General features: G+C 24.3%; 1 protein-coding gene across 3 annotated transcripts in view; it reads left to right on the plus strand.

The window, feature by feature from the left end:
* Positions 1 to 16,880, plus strand: part of LOC111619377 (lachesin-like) — a 66,901-nt gene extending 50,021 nt beyond the window's left edge. For 2 of the 3 annotated variants that reach the window (XM_023361236.1, XM_023361110.1), the window contains 3 exons: positions 14,771 to 14,827; positions 14,965 to 15,054; positions 15,958 to 16,880. In XM_023361236.1, the coding sequence (XP_023217004.1) occupies positions 14,771 to 14,827; positions 14,965 to 15,054; positions 15,958 to 16,052 (242 nt within the window). In that variant the 3' untranslated portion in view covers positions 16,053 to 16,880. The remainder of the gene's footprint in view (positions 1 to 14,770; positions 14,828 to 14,964; positions 15,055 to 15,957) is intronic. The other variant, XM_023361181.1, reaches the window with a different exon arrangement.
* The last annotated feature ends 280 nt before the right edge of the window (positions 16,881 to 17,160 follow it).

Genomic DNA, 17,160 nt, shown 5'->3' on the forward strand with positions numbered 1-17,160 from the left:
CGTATGAAATGTCATGCAAACTATCCAATTTGCTTCGCTTCGTAAATTACGAGAACCTAACTTTTATAACATTTATAATTCTATATATTTTTAACTGAATAAATTCTTTCTATCAAGTAAAATATTTAAAATAATATTGTATGAACCTCGTCGATTCTCATTTTATAATTACCTCGCCCCTATGCGCTAGTCTTTCTCTTGTATACTTTCCATTATAAAGCACATTATTTTAATATTAAATTCATACGATGCGTTAAGCAACTTCGATTTTATTTAAGAATATTGAACGAAAAAGTTATTCCGAAAACTTCTATTTATAAAAAAATAAATCATTTTCCACTACCGTTATTTTTAAATCATTGAAAAGGAGATTTTAGTTCGTTCTATTAATTTCTTTCAACGAAATCCAATCTTTTTCAACTTTTATTCATTTTCTATATACATGTACATATATATATTATCCAATTATTTTAACTATACCTTTGAAGGAGAAAATTAAAATCTTATTCTTTTGTTTGTTTATTTGATTCTTTTATATTACCTTCCTCTTCATCTCTTGGTGTTATTACTACCGAAAACTTTATTCATTTCAAAACTAACGGGTCTAATTAAAAGTTGAAGCATAATATTAAAGGAAAATCTTCACAATAATAATTTTGTTTAATAAACTTTCCAATTTTTCAGAATCTGAGCGCAATAAACGACAGAAAAATTATTTTCTTTATGTAATAATTACTACTTAGCAAAAGAGTAATTATATCAAAGTTTGACTATACTGTATTTTAAATTACTAAACTAAACAGCATTTATACAGAACCTCTCAGACCCTATCTTTCACCGCTTAGTATATTAAAAAACGTGCTAAAAATTATATTATGCTATAAATAAAGTTTTTTTCTTAATATATAAGACTGTTATTAAATGAATCATTTGTAAACAAATATTTTTGAGGCATTTGTACGAGCGAGGACCGAGCAAAATGGCTCTGTTGGTTCTCATTGTAACGGAGTCTTCATTGGGCCTATAGATTTCCACTGTCTGTCCATCTATCCTTCTTTAATCTCGAGAAGGGTGTTAGATAATCGAGACCAGATATGAAAAGCTTAGAGACAGCAGGCCCCGATTAACTAAATACGACTTCCGGTCCAGACTGAAAGTCACGTGATTTCAATTCAAAAATTTTCCCCAGAATGATGACTGGTGTTATCAGGAAAAGTATGATGTACTGTACAGGGCAAGATAAAATTAATTTGAGATCGCGAGCATATATTTTAATAGACCGTCATTGTTACGATTGTCACAATAATTTTTGATCGTTTCCGGTCCAGACTGAAAGTCACGTGATTTCAATTCAAAAATTTTCCCCAGAATGATGACTGGTGTTATCAGGAAAAGTATGATGTACTGTACAGGGCAAGATAAAATTAATTTGAGATCGCGAGCATATATTTTAATAGACCGTCATTGTTACGATTGTCACAATAATTTTTGATCGTTTCCGGTCCAGACTGAAAGTCACGTGATTTCAATTCAAAAATTTTCCCCAGAATGATGACTGGTGTTATCAGGAAAAGTATGATGTACTGTACAGGGCAAGATAAAATTAATTTGAGATCGCGAGCATATATTTTAATAGACCGTCATTGTTACGATTGTCACAATAATTTTTGATCGTTTAAGTTTTATTTAGTTAATAATTAAAGAACATATTTAAATGCTAATAAGAGTATAGAAAATAATTTAGTCTAATTTATATTATAAAGAATTTTTATAGTAAATCTTAAAAAGCATAAGCTAAAAAATTCCTAAGCAAAATAGAGCTTGGAGCGGGCGATAAGAAATGATCATTGAACTGAAGTAAAGTTGAAGTATCTGTTTTAGTATAAAGGAAGACTTATATTGCTAGAGAAAATTGCTACCTTTAAGTTATAAAATTCGATTCCTTTGCTAAAATATCACGTATAAATCTATAAATGGATTCTCTTCTTATAGTAACACCATTTATTTTCTCATACATCTTCTCTTTATTATTTATGTTCTGGGTACATGTATAACTTAGCGAATACTTTATCGTATAAATTAACGTGTAAAATAAAATATTTGTAATGTTTAGTACTGTCAACTTGTAAAATTTATGCGTAAATTACTAAAGAGAATTGTAACTTAAGTTAGTTTAATATAAACAAAACGTAAATCAAAATTGAATAATAATCTTCTAAATTTTGATTATGATTATAATTAAATTTGACAAATTTAATTAAAGTCGAGCTGTTGAGAAATTCTTTTATGAAGTATATTTAGAAATAATATTAAATAAATAAATATTTTTATTATTTATTTAAAAAATTATTGAGATTTTTTTCAAAAATTAAATTGGATATACTAAATTTAGTATGTTATGTGATATCATTAGATTAATAGGATTTTCCAACCGGTAGGATATCAATTTATTGAATTGATAATTAGAAAATTAATTTCCGATTTGTTATTGGTAGAAATTGGTACATATATATTCACTTTTACAAATTACATTTCGTTAAATTTATGTATTTTGCATAATTAGGTTAAAATCTGCATGCTAATATTTAGTTTTAAGCAATATTTGCTTGATAATCTTCAAATTTTAAAGTAAGAATATTGCTCTTATTTTTAAAAATAAAATAATCTTAAATTGATTAAAATTATTCATAAAATTTGAAATTATCTCATTTTATTATCGCAGTATTCAATTTTTTTAAACATAATAAATATGTAAATAAATTCAGATAGTTTAGAAAATGACTTAAAATTTTATGAATAATTTTAATCAATTTAAAGTTATTTTATGTATAAAAATTATCTTAAAAAATCTTTAAATTAAACAATTTCAAAAATAATAAATATAATTTAATTTAGAGACATAAAATTATATTTTTTACTGTATAAATTCTAAATAATTATTTAATTATTTATTTAATATACGATATCATGTCCTCTGGCAATAATTGTAAAATATAAGAATATTAATATGAAGTATAAAGAAAAAATACATAAAAAAATGAACTTGTAGTATACAGAATATAACATATATCTATAAAGATTTAAAAGAAATTAAAGATATAAAATATTTTATATTAGCTTAGTAAAATTCATTCTATACAGGTGTTCGTAATTAAAGACTCCTATTCAATGCTGTCTAGATAGATATTTAGTAGGTTAAATGCATTTAAATCTAGTATGGTGATATTTCAGTATGTGGAGAAGATATTTCCGTACAGAAATTAGTACTAAAACTTGCCACTTTGGCACTTTTGGCGCTGCAAGTCGTGTGATCTTAATCTGTATGATTTTTGGTTGTGTGGTTTATCGAGAAAATTTACAAATTTGGCAACCTTGAAAGGCATTATTACACTGAATGAGGAGCATCCCAGGGAATCAATTATAGTCGGTCATTGTTCGCCTTGAAGATTTACACCTTCAGAATAGAGACCATATTGGGTAGTATCCTATTAATTTCTAAGGTCTCTACATAGTACGAATGTCTTTACAGTAATAAATGTTTGTTCCTTGTAGCACCGTAAATGCCACAGTGGCGAATTCTGGTACTAATAGTTTTTAATGGAATGTCTTTCGTAAGTTATAATATATCATTGTACCAGATTTGGTTGCATTTCAACTGCTCTAGACAGCGTTGAATAGGGGCTTTACTATCATCCGGTATTGTATAGGATCTAACATTATTATTATTATTAAGTTAATATACACAATAGATTAATTTTGTTCATAAGAAAGCATTTTATAATTATAGGATGACTCTCTTTTCAGAAGTAATAGTGAAAAATCCGATATTAAAATAGAAAAATTTAATATATGTGCAGAATATAATATCTAGCCAAGTAAAACAATTGTCTAAAGTGTTGTCCATTAACATCAATGCATTCATCATCTCTTGTCATCAATGAGTTTATTACAGTTTCCATATTTCTAATCTTTCACNCTATAAGCTTTACAATTCATTTAGTGGGATTTCTGTGCAAAAAATACATAAAAAAATGAACTTGTAGTATACAGAATATAACATATATCTATAAAGATTTAAAAGAAATTAAAGATATAAAATATTTTATATTAGCTTAGTAAAATTCATTCTATACAGGTGTTCGTAATTAAAGACTCCTATTCAATGCTGTCTAGATAGATATTTAGTAGGTTAAATGCATTTAAATCTAGTATGGTGATATTTCAGTATGTGGAGAAGATATTTCCGTACAGAAATTAGTACTAAAACTTGCCACTTTGGCACTTTTGGCGCTGCAAGTCGTGTGATCTTAATCTGTATGATTTTTGGTTGTGTGGTTTATCGAGAAAATTTACAAATTTGGCAACCTTGAAAGGCATTATTACACTGAATGAGGAGCATCCCAGGGAATCAATTATAGTCGGTCATTGTTCGCCTTGAAGATTTACACCTTCAGAATAGAGACCATATTGGGTAGTATCCTATTAATTTCTAAGGTCTCTACATAGTACGAATGTCTTTACAGTAATAAATGTTTGTTCCTTGTAGCACCGTAAATGCCACAGTGGCGAATTCTGGTACTAATAGTTTTTAATGGAATGTCTTTCGTAAGTTATAATATATCATTGTACCAGATTTGGTTGCATTTCAACTGCTCTAGACAGCGTTGAATAGGGGCTTTACTATCATCCGGTATTGTATAGGATCTAACATTATTATTATTATTAAGTTAATATACACAATAGATTAATTTTGTTCATAAGAAAGCATTTTATAATTATAGGATGACTCTCTTTTCAGAAGTAATAGTGAAAAATCCGATATTAAAATAGAAAAATTTAATATATGTGCAGAATATAATATCTAGCCAAGTAAAACAATTGTCTAAAGTGTTGTCCATTAACATCAATGCATTCATCATCTCTTGTCATCAATGAGTTTATTACAGTTTCCATATTTCTAATCTTTCACCGTTTGGGGATTTTGAAATCTATATAATTAAAATAATTATCAATTAAGAAAATAGAAGAAAACTTAATTAATAAGTAGAATAATAATAACATATCATAACTGTCCTGTTATTTCTGGGCCACCCTTTATTAATAAAATTTTACATTCAAATTGTAGATACGAAATATTTCACTTATGTTTAAGAAAGTGCTTTAAATTTTAAATTCTAATTCATTTTATCTTGTTAGAAGTGTAAAGCATTTTCATATTTAGTATTGTAATTATTATTTTGATCATTTTTTTCCTTTATATTCTTTTTACTTTTGTATAATTTCTATCCTGTTTTATAATTGAATTCAATGCATATAAGCTTCAAGTAAATATGAGTAAAGTTATAATCTTATATTTCAGTTATAAATATACAAATTTTATTTTGTAAAAAAATTAGAAAATTTGAATTTTTATACTTTCTTTATTCAAATTTATTATTTAAATGAATAAATTTTTAATATTTTTTATATCAGATAGTGAACAAATAATAATCTCTTTTGCATCAGGAATAAATAATTTTCTTTAATAAAATTATATTTTTATCTTATTTTTCTTTTTAATAAAATTAAATAAAAATTTAATAATTAAAAACGATTCGTTTAAAAATTTAAAGTTATGTTTATAAATATATAATTTAATTTTTTATGAATTAACAATAATTTTCTAATTTTTCTTCACCTTAGATCCTTGAGTAGGCTGTACCCCTAATAATAGCAATAATAATAATAATAATAAAATCAATTTTATGTATAATAAATAACATTGTGAAAGTGTTTTAATGAAATAAGACCAATAAAAATTTTAATTAAAACATGAAAAAGCAATTAAAATAAGAAAAATTATTTAAACTTTAAGTATTTCTAACTTATCATTGAGATAATGAAGCTACCACTCTTTAAATATTCACAGTTAAATTTAATAAGAGATAATTTTTTACTGTAATTGTTCTTATCTATTAACTAAAAACTACTTTACTTTTATTTTTTCATTAAATTTATTTTTAAAAAATGTGGATCTAAATGCGTAAAAACTTAAATTAATACATAAAGTTTGATCGATATTATAACAATATTTATTATGCTTAGATTTAGTTTGCAATGTCATAAAATTTCATTGATCAATGAGAAATTTTCTCAACTGTGTCTATCAAGATAAACGAATGTCTTTTCTATCCAGTTTAAGTTAATCCAATTTCCTTCTGGTCATAGAAGTATAAAATGTGTTTATAAGCTTGCTTCAGAATAATTTATTGTTTACATTTTTAACTAATGAATTTTACTTTCTTTTACGTTATTATTTTTCCCCAGTAATTAATTACTAGTAAATTGATTAAATATTTAAATAATTTATTTTTTATATACATTTTTAAATTTCTTACAATATTTACTTCAATTTATTTATTATTTTAACGGTAAGAAACTAAGAAGAATTGAAGTAGAATTGATAGATTTATAAAAGTTAAAAAATAAAATTGTTGTAGTGGACCAATACCGGATAAAGTGTAAGAATATAAGCTTACCATAGTCTTAGAAGATAATTCCAGTAAACCAATGTTTCTCAGCCGTTTTTATTTGGAACAACTCCTTTTAACATTGTAGACGACCACGAAAATAACTTAGGAGAATTGTTTGTTTTTTCTTATTTTTTTGGACGGATAGCCAAACACTAATTGGAAAATAATGTTGTAAATAATAAATTGTAATAAGGAAAATTCCTGTAAACATAGGTTGTTCTCTTCAATGTTCGTTAGATATCATCGGAAAATATTTTTATAAAGATTGTTACGTAATAATGGACTTAGTTATGTAAACGAAATTATATATTTCAATTTAAAAAATGTAATTTTTAAATATAAATTTTGAATCCTTCTTTTTTATTAAATATTTTTAAAATATCATAGATGATTATTTAAAAATTACAATAAATTTTTATTCAGGATTATACAGGAAAATATTCATTTTATAGAATTCTTTTTATACAATGAAACATGATACAATAAAGCATGTTAATAAACTATTAAAGTATTATTATTATTAAACACTTTTATTTAACTTGCTTTGTATTATGTCAAAAATCGTGCAATTCAGATTTTGTCCACATCTAATTAAGATGGAAGGATAAAACCTTGAGGAGATACCTAAGTCCAATGACAATACATTTTGATGACGTCTTAGGGGATGGCCTCACTCTACTATCTTCCCATCCTATAACCCGATAAACATAACCAAATGTAGAATTTAATCATGATGTGTATGTAAATACACTGTAATATAGGGATTGTGAGATGGAGCCACCTTTATATTCCTCACTCCCAATCTCGAAAAACAACGAATTTGATATTTTTTAAAATTTAAGTGTATTAAAATTATTTAAAATAATTATTGTTATTGCTGATATTTACTTATAATATCGTTTATGTATTACATCTTAAAAATTACATGATGATCAACGCACTATAAGCTTTACAATTCATTTAGTGGGATTTCTGTGCAAGCCTCATAGACTTGCACAGTACATGTATTTGTACCTTGTTAGTCATTAACTTCTTTGTTTTATTTACTTTATATTTATTTATTTATCTTTATATCTATCGGTGTTTGGCCCAGTTTAGTCAAGTATGTTCTTGTATAATATACATAACTAATTAACTATAGCTTTTATACACAGAACATTTCTTAGATATGAAAATGTTTATTAATATATTATATTGATATTTTTCAATGGTACATTGTAAAATATACTTTTATATATAACAAATTAGAACAGCGTAAATCAAATATACATTTTACTTATGATTTATTTAAATTGTATCGAATTTAATTCTTCACTCTTATGCCAATTTATTTATAAATTATTTGATGATAATCTTGATAAAATATATGTTAGCAACGCTTTAAAAAATATAAATAAATTATTAATAAATGCGATCGATAGATGATCTCTGATACTCATTTTCTACATAGAAATTTTAAATATTGCATGCATGTATTACTATTTAATAAATTTATTCATTGTTATAACTAAAATATCACGCGGTAGATTATTTTAAAAAATCTAAATTGCATTTATTAAAAGTTAAAACTGTTTAATCTATAAACCTCTAAAACTTTGTTAGAAAAGCATTATTGATTTGATGGATTTACGTACAGAAATTCATAATTGAAAGAGTTTATAACAAAAAAAAGGTTATATAAAAAAATATTAAAATATCTTTTATATAACTTTTGACATTTTTGAAAATTTTCTAAGTCCCTAGCTACCATCGGTTAGTATAGATATTGCTTTTAATCAGATAATCATTTTAACACAGTACTTTGACAGCTTGGATTATGTTTAATGCCTAGGTTCTATCCTAATCTGAACATCTTTCAAAAATTTTGCTCTAATCCTATTATCTCTATAGGATAATCCGTGTAGAAATAATCGATAAATTGCTTACAAACAAGACTAGACAGTTAAAACGAAAGCAATAATGTTTTCGAATTAATTAGAAAGCTTTCATACAAAATGTGCTATTTAGTTACTTTAATTAATTACAAAAGTTACATTTAAAATATTACTATATATATATATTTAAACGTGGTTGAACCATGTTGTTTCTTGTCACAAGTGTTTACTGTATACGCATCTACATGTTATGTTTTCTGTTTTCCAAGAAGGATTCTTCACAGAATTTTATTCTGACATTAATTTTTTTAAGAGAAAAATGTCAAATTTATTAAAACTTATATATATATAACGACGGATTATTTAATCTTCGTGGATTTATTCTTGTATAATGTGACATCCAACAAGTCTTTCTTCATAAAAAAAAATTATTTAAAAATAATATATAGTTTTTTTTATTTTCTTGTTTACTTATTATCGATTATTTAATTTTCTCTTTTTTAAATTTTTTTATACATTTATATACATGTTATTTATTTCTTCTCCAACTAAATTTACAAAAAAAANGAACTCTGTGACCTCAGAGTACGGGTTTTTAGAGTTCGCCGAATTCAGAACATATTTATTTATTTATTATTTAATAACTTATGAGTAATTTTTTTAGACCTATGTGTATAAATACACTTTTATAGAGTAGATCAATGTGGTTTTTTTTTGTTGTTATTCTCCTGTATAAAGTGAAGGAATAGTTTAAATATAGTTATTGTAAATTCTGAGAATATAGAAAAGGGTTGAAATAAAATATATATCACTTCTTTGACGAATTTCATGCAAAAAAGCTAAGAGAAAAATATATAAAATTTTGAATAATGCAATATGTAAAACTGTAAAATGCAGATTAGAAAAGTAAGGAGAGGGGGAGAGAAAAAAAATGAAAATAAGTTATTCATTTATTGATTTTTCTTGAGTATAAAGTGACTAAAGGATTTTTATAAAATTAAAAGTATGAATAATTGTTTATTTAAATTACTTTTTATATCTAGTAAATTCCAATAAAGATCTGATTTTTGTAAATCTTGTCTTATGAAAAGAATTTAAATGAATAATATATTAAAATGCGTATATTTAACTCTACATTACTATTCGCTTATATATATAAGCTGATATATAAATATTTTATAATATATATAAAATTTTGTATGTATGACTCATACATGTAACATGGCATTATACTGTTTATTATATTTTTTTTATAAAAATTCTTTATAAATATATAAAAATAATTTTGTATGATTATAATTTTTTGAACTTTTAAAGCTGTTAAAATAATTATATCAACCAAATTTAAGTAATTTTCTACATTGTTTTTTTGTCTTAAGTGTGATCTTGAGGTTCATTTAATTGTAAATTTTGTATAATGACTTTGAATTGTTATAAACGTCTTAAAATAAATCAAAAATAAAAAAAAATTATTTTAATAAGTTGTAATTTAGTAAAAACTTAGTAAATTTCCTTAAGTGGATTGTTACATGTTGAAATAATTGCTTCGTTCGGTTTGCCAATTAAAATGAAGAAGTTCGAAAATAATTTCTGGATTTTATTTTATAAAATTTTAATGAATTATTTAATTTTATTAAGAATTTAATATATATAAAAAGTTCCTATCAAAACTTCAATAAAAAAATTTTTGATAAAAAAAATTAATAATAAAAAAATAAAGAAGAAGAGGAGGAGGAAGAAAAAGGCAATACGATTGAAAGAATACGAAATACGAGATTGAAGAAGATATTTTAAACAAACACCCTTTTCTCATTTCGTTTTGATAATATTGAGATTCTAGTGAAGTGTGAATCACTCCCATGTCTATCTTCCCTTCCAAAATTCTTTATTGGCTTGGTATGGTTAAAATAAAATCATTCTAGACGCATGCATAATTTTCTTAGATTTAAAAAAAAAACTTTTTATTTCTTCTTTATCCTTAAAAGAATCTCCAATTTTTGAAAAGTTTCCATCCTTTATCCTAAAAGGATTTTTGTTTTTCTATATTAAGAGTGTAAATTTTTCTTAATTTGTGTTTACTCTACGATACAAATATAATGATTTTTCTTGATTTGGATGCAAATTTATTGAAAGAATCTTATTATATAAAGATTTTTCTCTCATTTTCTTAAGATAAATTAATATTCTTTTAATGAATTGTTAAGTATTGAATGTGAATCTTCAAGATTGAAATTCCCTGCTGTCTGTTCGTCCATTGAGCTTTGCATTGAATCTAATAGACGTAACTAAGTAATATTCTTTAGGGAGGAATTAAATTGCATAACTAGAAATTACTGCTATATGTATCGAGAGAATTTCACTATAATTACATTGAGTAAAATGTATTTTATTGTAGATAAAGATATATTTTATCTCCAGCAATTTATAATGGATACTGATTGGTTAACTACTTAATAATTTAACTTACTTAATGATGTATGAATAAATATTTAAAGAAATATTACAGCTCAATTTTGTTGTAGTGATCGTTCTATTGTTTAAACAGTCTAAAATATAACAATTTTAAGTTTTCTTTATGGAGTAAGGTGTAGAAAAGTATGTTACAGCTTATAAAAAAATTTAAGATGATAAATAATAATTTAAGAAAATCATCAGTTCGACTTATGGTTCGTATAATTGTCCAATTGGTAGCTGTGAGACATGTAAAAACAACAGAAAACTCTTATCGTTGCTCCTTGCAAAAGCTTATTCATTATTCATGCGAACTAAGGAATATATAACTACTCCCATCGTTTTTGAATTTGTTCTATAACCACGCATACATCTTCCATCAGCAGAATAGTTTCACAGGAATTGACCAAGTCAGCACTTTCAGCCATTTCCACTTTCATTTTGATATTTTTTGATAAATTTTGATAGATTTTCACAAGCAAACATTAAAGAAAAGATTAAAATAAATATATAAAAAAATTTTTTTATTAAATTAGAATTTTTATTTGAATAAATTTTAAATTTTTTACACATAAATAAATTAATATATATANTCTCCAACTTTTTATCTCCAAATCGCTTTTCGTAAGATAAACACAACGCGAAGAGCTTTCCTTTCCCAAGTGGAAAACTTTTAAACAAAGTTTTAATTCGGACCTCGGACCTTATCCGGAATCTCATAATAATAAAAATGAAAAATGTAAGTTTACGTTTATACGTCATCTTTCATTTTTTAAACTAAAAAATTCCTTAAACGTTGTATAATGTTGTTTAAATATAAAATATTGTAAATACAAAACATTTTCAACGTTTCAAATTGAATTTATAAAAGTCAGTCTTTCGCAATAATAGCAATTAAGTCTAAATAGGGTATAGAAAAACAACAGTTATTACGAGTAATGAAATAAGAACACTTATTCTAAAATATGCATACGGAAGTAAACCATTAAAAATTTTACATAACTCTATCGTGTACTTTGGGAGACCGAGTCGTGGACGAGCGATATCAGCAGGAGAATTGGCAAATGATAAGTTGGAAAGTTTAACAGATGATTTGTTTTAGAAATTTTTTAATGACTTTGATTATAAGAGTATTAGAAGTAGTAGCCCATAAACATAGACGAAAATCAATGGTCCTTTGAAAATTGGTAAAATATAAGTCGGAAGCGCGAATCATTTATTTCATAGAAAGAATTCTTAGACTCCTCCGTATGATCGTCCGAGATACAAGATCCGGACTTCCAGGATTTAAATCCTTGACAGACGAATAATATCGCTGTTGTAAAACAACGACGGTGCTAGGGAGAAGCTATATATATCGTTGAGCAGGTTGAGTGAGTTTCCTCTGTTCGCCAGATTTCTGGAAAGACAAGTCGAATAATCTTACATTGCGCTTCGATCCTAAGGCAGATTTAGCAGTACTGAGAGTTCGAAGTATCAGGGAGAGAGATCTGTAAGATACGAACTGTGCGAAGTAACAATCACGAAACGGGCTTCGTGGAAAGAAATGGTGAGAGATAAACTGCGAAATAAAAGGAACCTTTGCGAAAAGGCACAGGGAACTCTGTGACCTCAGAGTACGGGTTTTTAGAGTTCGCCGAATTCAGAACATATTTATTTATTTATTATTTAATAACTTATGAGTAATTTTTTTAGACCTATGTGTATAAATACACTTTTATAGAGTAGATCAATGTGGTTTTTTTTTGTTGTTATTCTCCTGTATAAAGTGAAGGAATAGTTTAAATATAGTTATTGTAAATTCTGAGAATATAGAAAAGGGTTGAAATAAAATATATATCACTTCTTTGACGAATTTCATGCAAAAAAGCTAAGAGAAAAATATATAAAATTTTGAATAATGCAATATGTAAAACTGTAAAATGCAGATTAGAAAAGTAAGGAGAGGGGGAGAGAAAAAAAATGAAAATAAGTTATTCATTTATTGATTTTTCTTGAGTATAAAGTGACTAAAGGATTTTTATAAAATTAAAAGTATGAATAATTGTTTATTTAAATTACTTTTTATATCTAGTAAATTCCAATAAAGATCTGATTTTTGTAAATCTTGTCTTATGAAAAGAATTTAAATGAATAATATATTAAAATGCGTATATTTAACTCTACATTACTATTCGCTTATATATATAAGCTGATATATAAATATTTTATAATATATATAAAATTTTGTATGTATGACTCATACATGTAACATGGCATTATACTGTTTATTATATTTTTTTTATAAAAATTCTTTATAAATATATAAAAATAATTTTGTATGATTATAATTTTTTGAACTTTTAAAGCTGTTAAAATAATTATATCAACCAAATTTAAGTAATTTTCTACATTGTTTTTTTGTCTTAAGTGTGATCTTGAGGTTCATTTAATTGTAAATTTTGTATAATGACTTTGAATTGTTATAAACGTCTTAAAATAAATCAAAAATAAAAAAAAATTATTTTAATAAGTTGTAATTTAGTAAAAACTTAGTAAATTTCCTTAAGTGGATTGTTACATGTTGAAATAATTGCTTCGTTCGGTTTGCCAATTAAAATGAAGAAGTTCGAAAATAATTTCTGGATTTTATTTTATAAAATTTTAATGAATTATTTAATTTTATTAAGAATTTAATATATATAAAAAGTTCCTATCAAAACTTCAATAAAAAAATTTTTGATAAAAAAAATTAATAATAAAAAAATAAAGAAGAAGAGGAGGAGGAAGAAAAAGGCAATACGATTGAAAGAATACGAAATACGAGATTGAAGAAGATATTTTAAACAAACACCCTTTTCTCATTTCGTTTTGATAATATTGAGATTCTAGTGAAGTGTGAATCACTCCCATGTCTATCTTCCCTTCCAAAATTCTTTATTGGCTTGGTATGGTTAAAATAAAATCATTCTAGACGCATGCATAATTTTCTTAGATTTAAAAAAAAAACTTTTTATTTCTTCTTTATCCTTAAAAGAATCTCCAATTTTTGAAAAGTTTCCATCCTTTATCCTAAAAGGATTTTTGTTTTTCTATATTAAGAGTGTAAATTTTTCTTAATTTGTGTTTACTCTACGATACAAATATAATGATTTTTCTTGATTTGGATGCAAATTTATTGAAAGAATCTTATTATATAAAGATTTTTCTCTCATTTTCTTAAGATAAATTAATATTCTTTTAATGAATTGTTAAGTATTGAATGTGAATCTTCAAGATTGAAATTCCCTGCTGTCTGTTCGTCCATTGAGCTTTGCATTGAATCTAATAGACGTAACTAAGTAATATTCTTTAGGGAGGAATTAAATTGCATAACTAGAAATTACTGCTATATGTATCGAGAGAATTTCACTATAATTACATTGAGTAAAATGTATTTTATTGTAGATAAAGATATATTTTATCTCCAGCAATTTATAATGGATACTGATTGGTTAACTACTTAATAATTTAACTTACTTAATGATGTATGAATAAATATTTAAAGAAATATTACAGCTCAATTTTGTTGTAGTGATCGTTCTATTGTTTAAACAGTCTAAATTTAAAGCTTTTATTAATAAAAATAAATAAATAAAACTAATTTTCTATGTTTATATATTAAAGTTCAATAATTTAAAGATTTTTATCTTTAAATTTAATTAAAAATTAAACTACAGAAAAAAATTTATTTGAAAAAGTTTAAAGCAATACACTTTCGTAATTAAAAATCAATTCTTTTTTAAAAATTTAAGAGATTTTTTTTAAAATATATGAGTTTTTAGGATTTTAATTTAATTTTTTAAAACAAATTATGTTTTTATAAATGAGGGATAGACAGATAGCAAAGAATTTCTGTTTTGACGATGCAATAAAAATAGTAATATTCGTTTTTAACCTAAATTCTCACGCTAGAAGATGATCAAGGAATGAAACATAATGTCTTGAGGGGTTCTGCAGAAAGAAGAGAAGGTAAGATTTTTTTTTTATTATATCCTAATAATTTTAGAAGAAAAAAAAATGTAGAAAAAAAAGAACTGAGTGTAGTACAGAAGAAAGACATAAGGTATGTCTATTAAGACATACAATCGAGATTATTTTTCCTATAGAAGGACGTTATGGAATGTCTGATGATTCCTTAACAAAAGAAACTGAAAGGTCATATAATCCTTCCATACGAAAACCTAACAGAAAACAAGGTAAGGATTAATAATAGAAAATATGTCTTTATTAAATTATATACAGCAAATTTTAAGAATATTTATGGCTAAAATTTTATAGAATAGTCCTATCTCAATGTTTCTATCATAAGTCCTAATCTCTCGACTATAATTTTACAGCTTATTATTTACTTGTTGATTTATGAGTAAATAATTATATTTTGAATCAGATAAGACTTAATTTAATTAGATAATATTTTTAAGCAAATTAATTTTATAATTTATTAATTTTATCATTGGAGTTTTATTTAATCAAGAAACTTTTGATTCATTGCTCCAATTTATCCATGCTTAATTTATTCGAATATCATAAGCTTAAACGCTATAAATTAATATATATATTATATTAAATAATAAATAAATAAATTATTTATTATATTTATAAGCTGTTTTCATCTAAAAAATAAATAAATTCTTTAAATTTATACGCTTTTCAGGTGCTTAATGCTCTTTACTAAGGAGTTATAATCTAATGTTTTACTCCTCCTTCCACACATAATCTAATTTATATTATTTATTAGACCTTCAGTTGTTATATTTATTTAAGTTATAAAGAAATTTTTATTTATATATTTAAAAAGTAAATTCTTGCTGATTTAACAATAAATTTCAAAGTTATATTTATATTTTTAAAATCATTTTATTATTTAATTTCGAACTTCTTCTCAATAAATAAATAAATAAAGTTTTAAGTTAAAATAAATTCATAAATATTGATAATTTAATATTTAATAAACATATATTAATAATTATTTAATTATTAAATTGCTTTAAAATTTATATTTTTTTAATATATATTTTATAAATTAAATAATATGAAGATAAATTTGATAATTTATTTAATTATTTTTTTATGTAAATTTATAATAACTGTATTTATAGATACTAACAAAGGATGCACCTGTAGGAGTCTTTGGAGATGGATACCATTATTAACATTAGTCAACGCAATCGTGTTTATGATACCAGCAACGTAATAATGCTTAATTTTTGTGTTCAAGAGTGAATGAATACAAGTTCTGAAATTTTGTCTGGAAGTACTGCAGATGTATAGTACTTAGGACAAGTCCAATATGTGCAGACAGCTATAGATAACATACGTTGGTTATGTTCCTCAGCGCTAGGCATTTTAGATTGCCATCATCTTCCCTCATTTATAAATGAAGCAAAAAACAAAAAAAAGAAAAAAAAAAGAAAAAGTTTTAAATGGTGGTCAGTTGTGACTTTTCAGACCAATCGAATGTGTTCTTTCAAACCATTTCTTCCAAAAAATCAAATTGTCGACAGACTTAGATTATACTCAGGACTAAAAAAAAATTATAAGTTGTGTGGATGTTAAAAAATCGAAGAAAAAAAAAACACGTGTCCAATATATAGCTATCTTCTAATTTATGTCAGAAAAATAGTTTTTTAAATCATTGTAACATAGTAAATCATGCATCAACCAAAAACTTATGGTAGTTGTTATATGAAGATGGAGGCAAAATATGTTGTCAATCAATGTAATAGTGTATCTTTGTAAATATTACAGCTGTTAGTTGAAGCATATTAATGATGATGGTGATGATGATGATGACGATGACAATGATGACATATTTTGTGAAGATATTGTGAAATTATGATGTTTACAATAACAAAAACAAAAAAAAAATGATTGGAATAATTCGTTGTGTATATTGTGAGTGACTTAAATTACCATCCAAAAGCCATCTTTATTTGCGAAGAGACATGTTTTTCTTTATTATATATAAATATATATACATATAAAGTGTTTTATAATTTTTCATTATTTGTATAAAATAAAATTTTTTCCCGTATTTTTCAATTTATATTAAAATTATTCAGTTTTATATAATAAAAAAATGAGAAATTATCTAATCGTTATAAGAAATTTTATACGGAATTCACGTTAAATAAATTGCAAAATTAATATTAATTTTTTAAAAATTAAACAAATATACATTATTTTAAACTAACTTAAAAAAAATAAATTTCTAAAATATTACTTTTAAAGATAACCGATCGATTATTCTGATAAAATTATCTTAAGAGAATGTAATTCACGATTTCATTACGAATTACTCT

The sequence above is a fragment of the Centruroides sculpturatus genome, unplaced genomic scaffold (assembly GCF_000671375.1).
Source record: "Centruroides sculpturatus isolate CEXI.00-Female unplaced genomic scaffold, Cexi_2.0 scaffold48, whole genome shotgun sequence".
In the NCBI taxonomy this organism is placed as follows: domain Eukaryota; kingdom Metazoa; phylum Arthropoda; class Arachnida; order Scorpiones; family Buthidae; genus Centruroides; species Centruroides sculpturatus.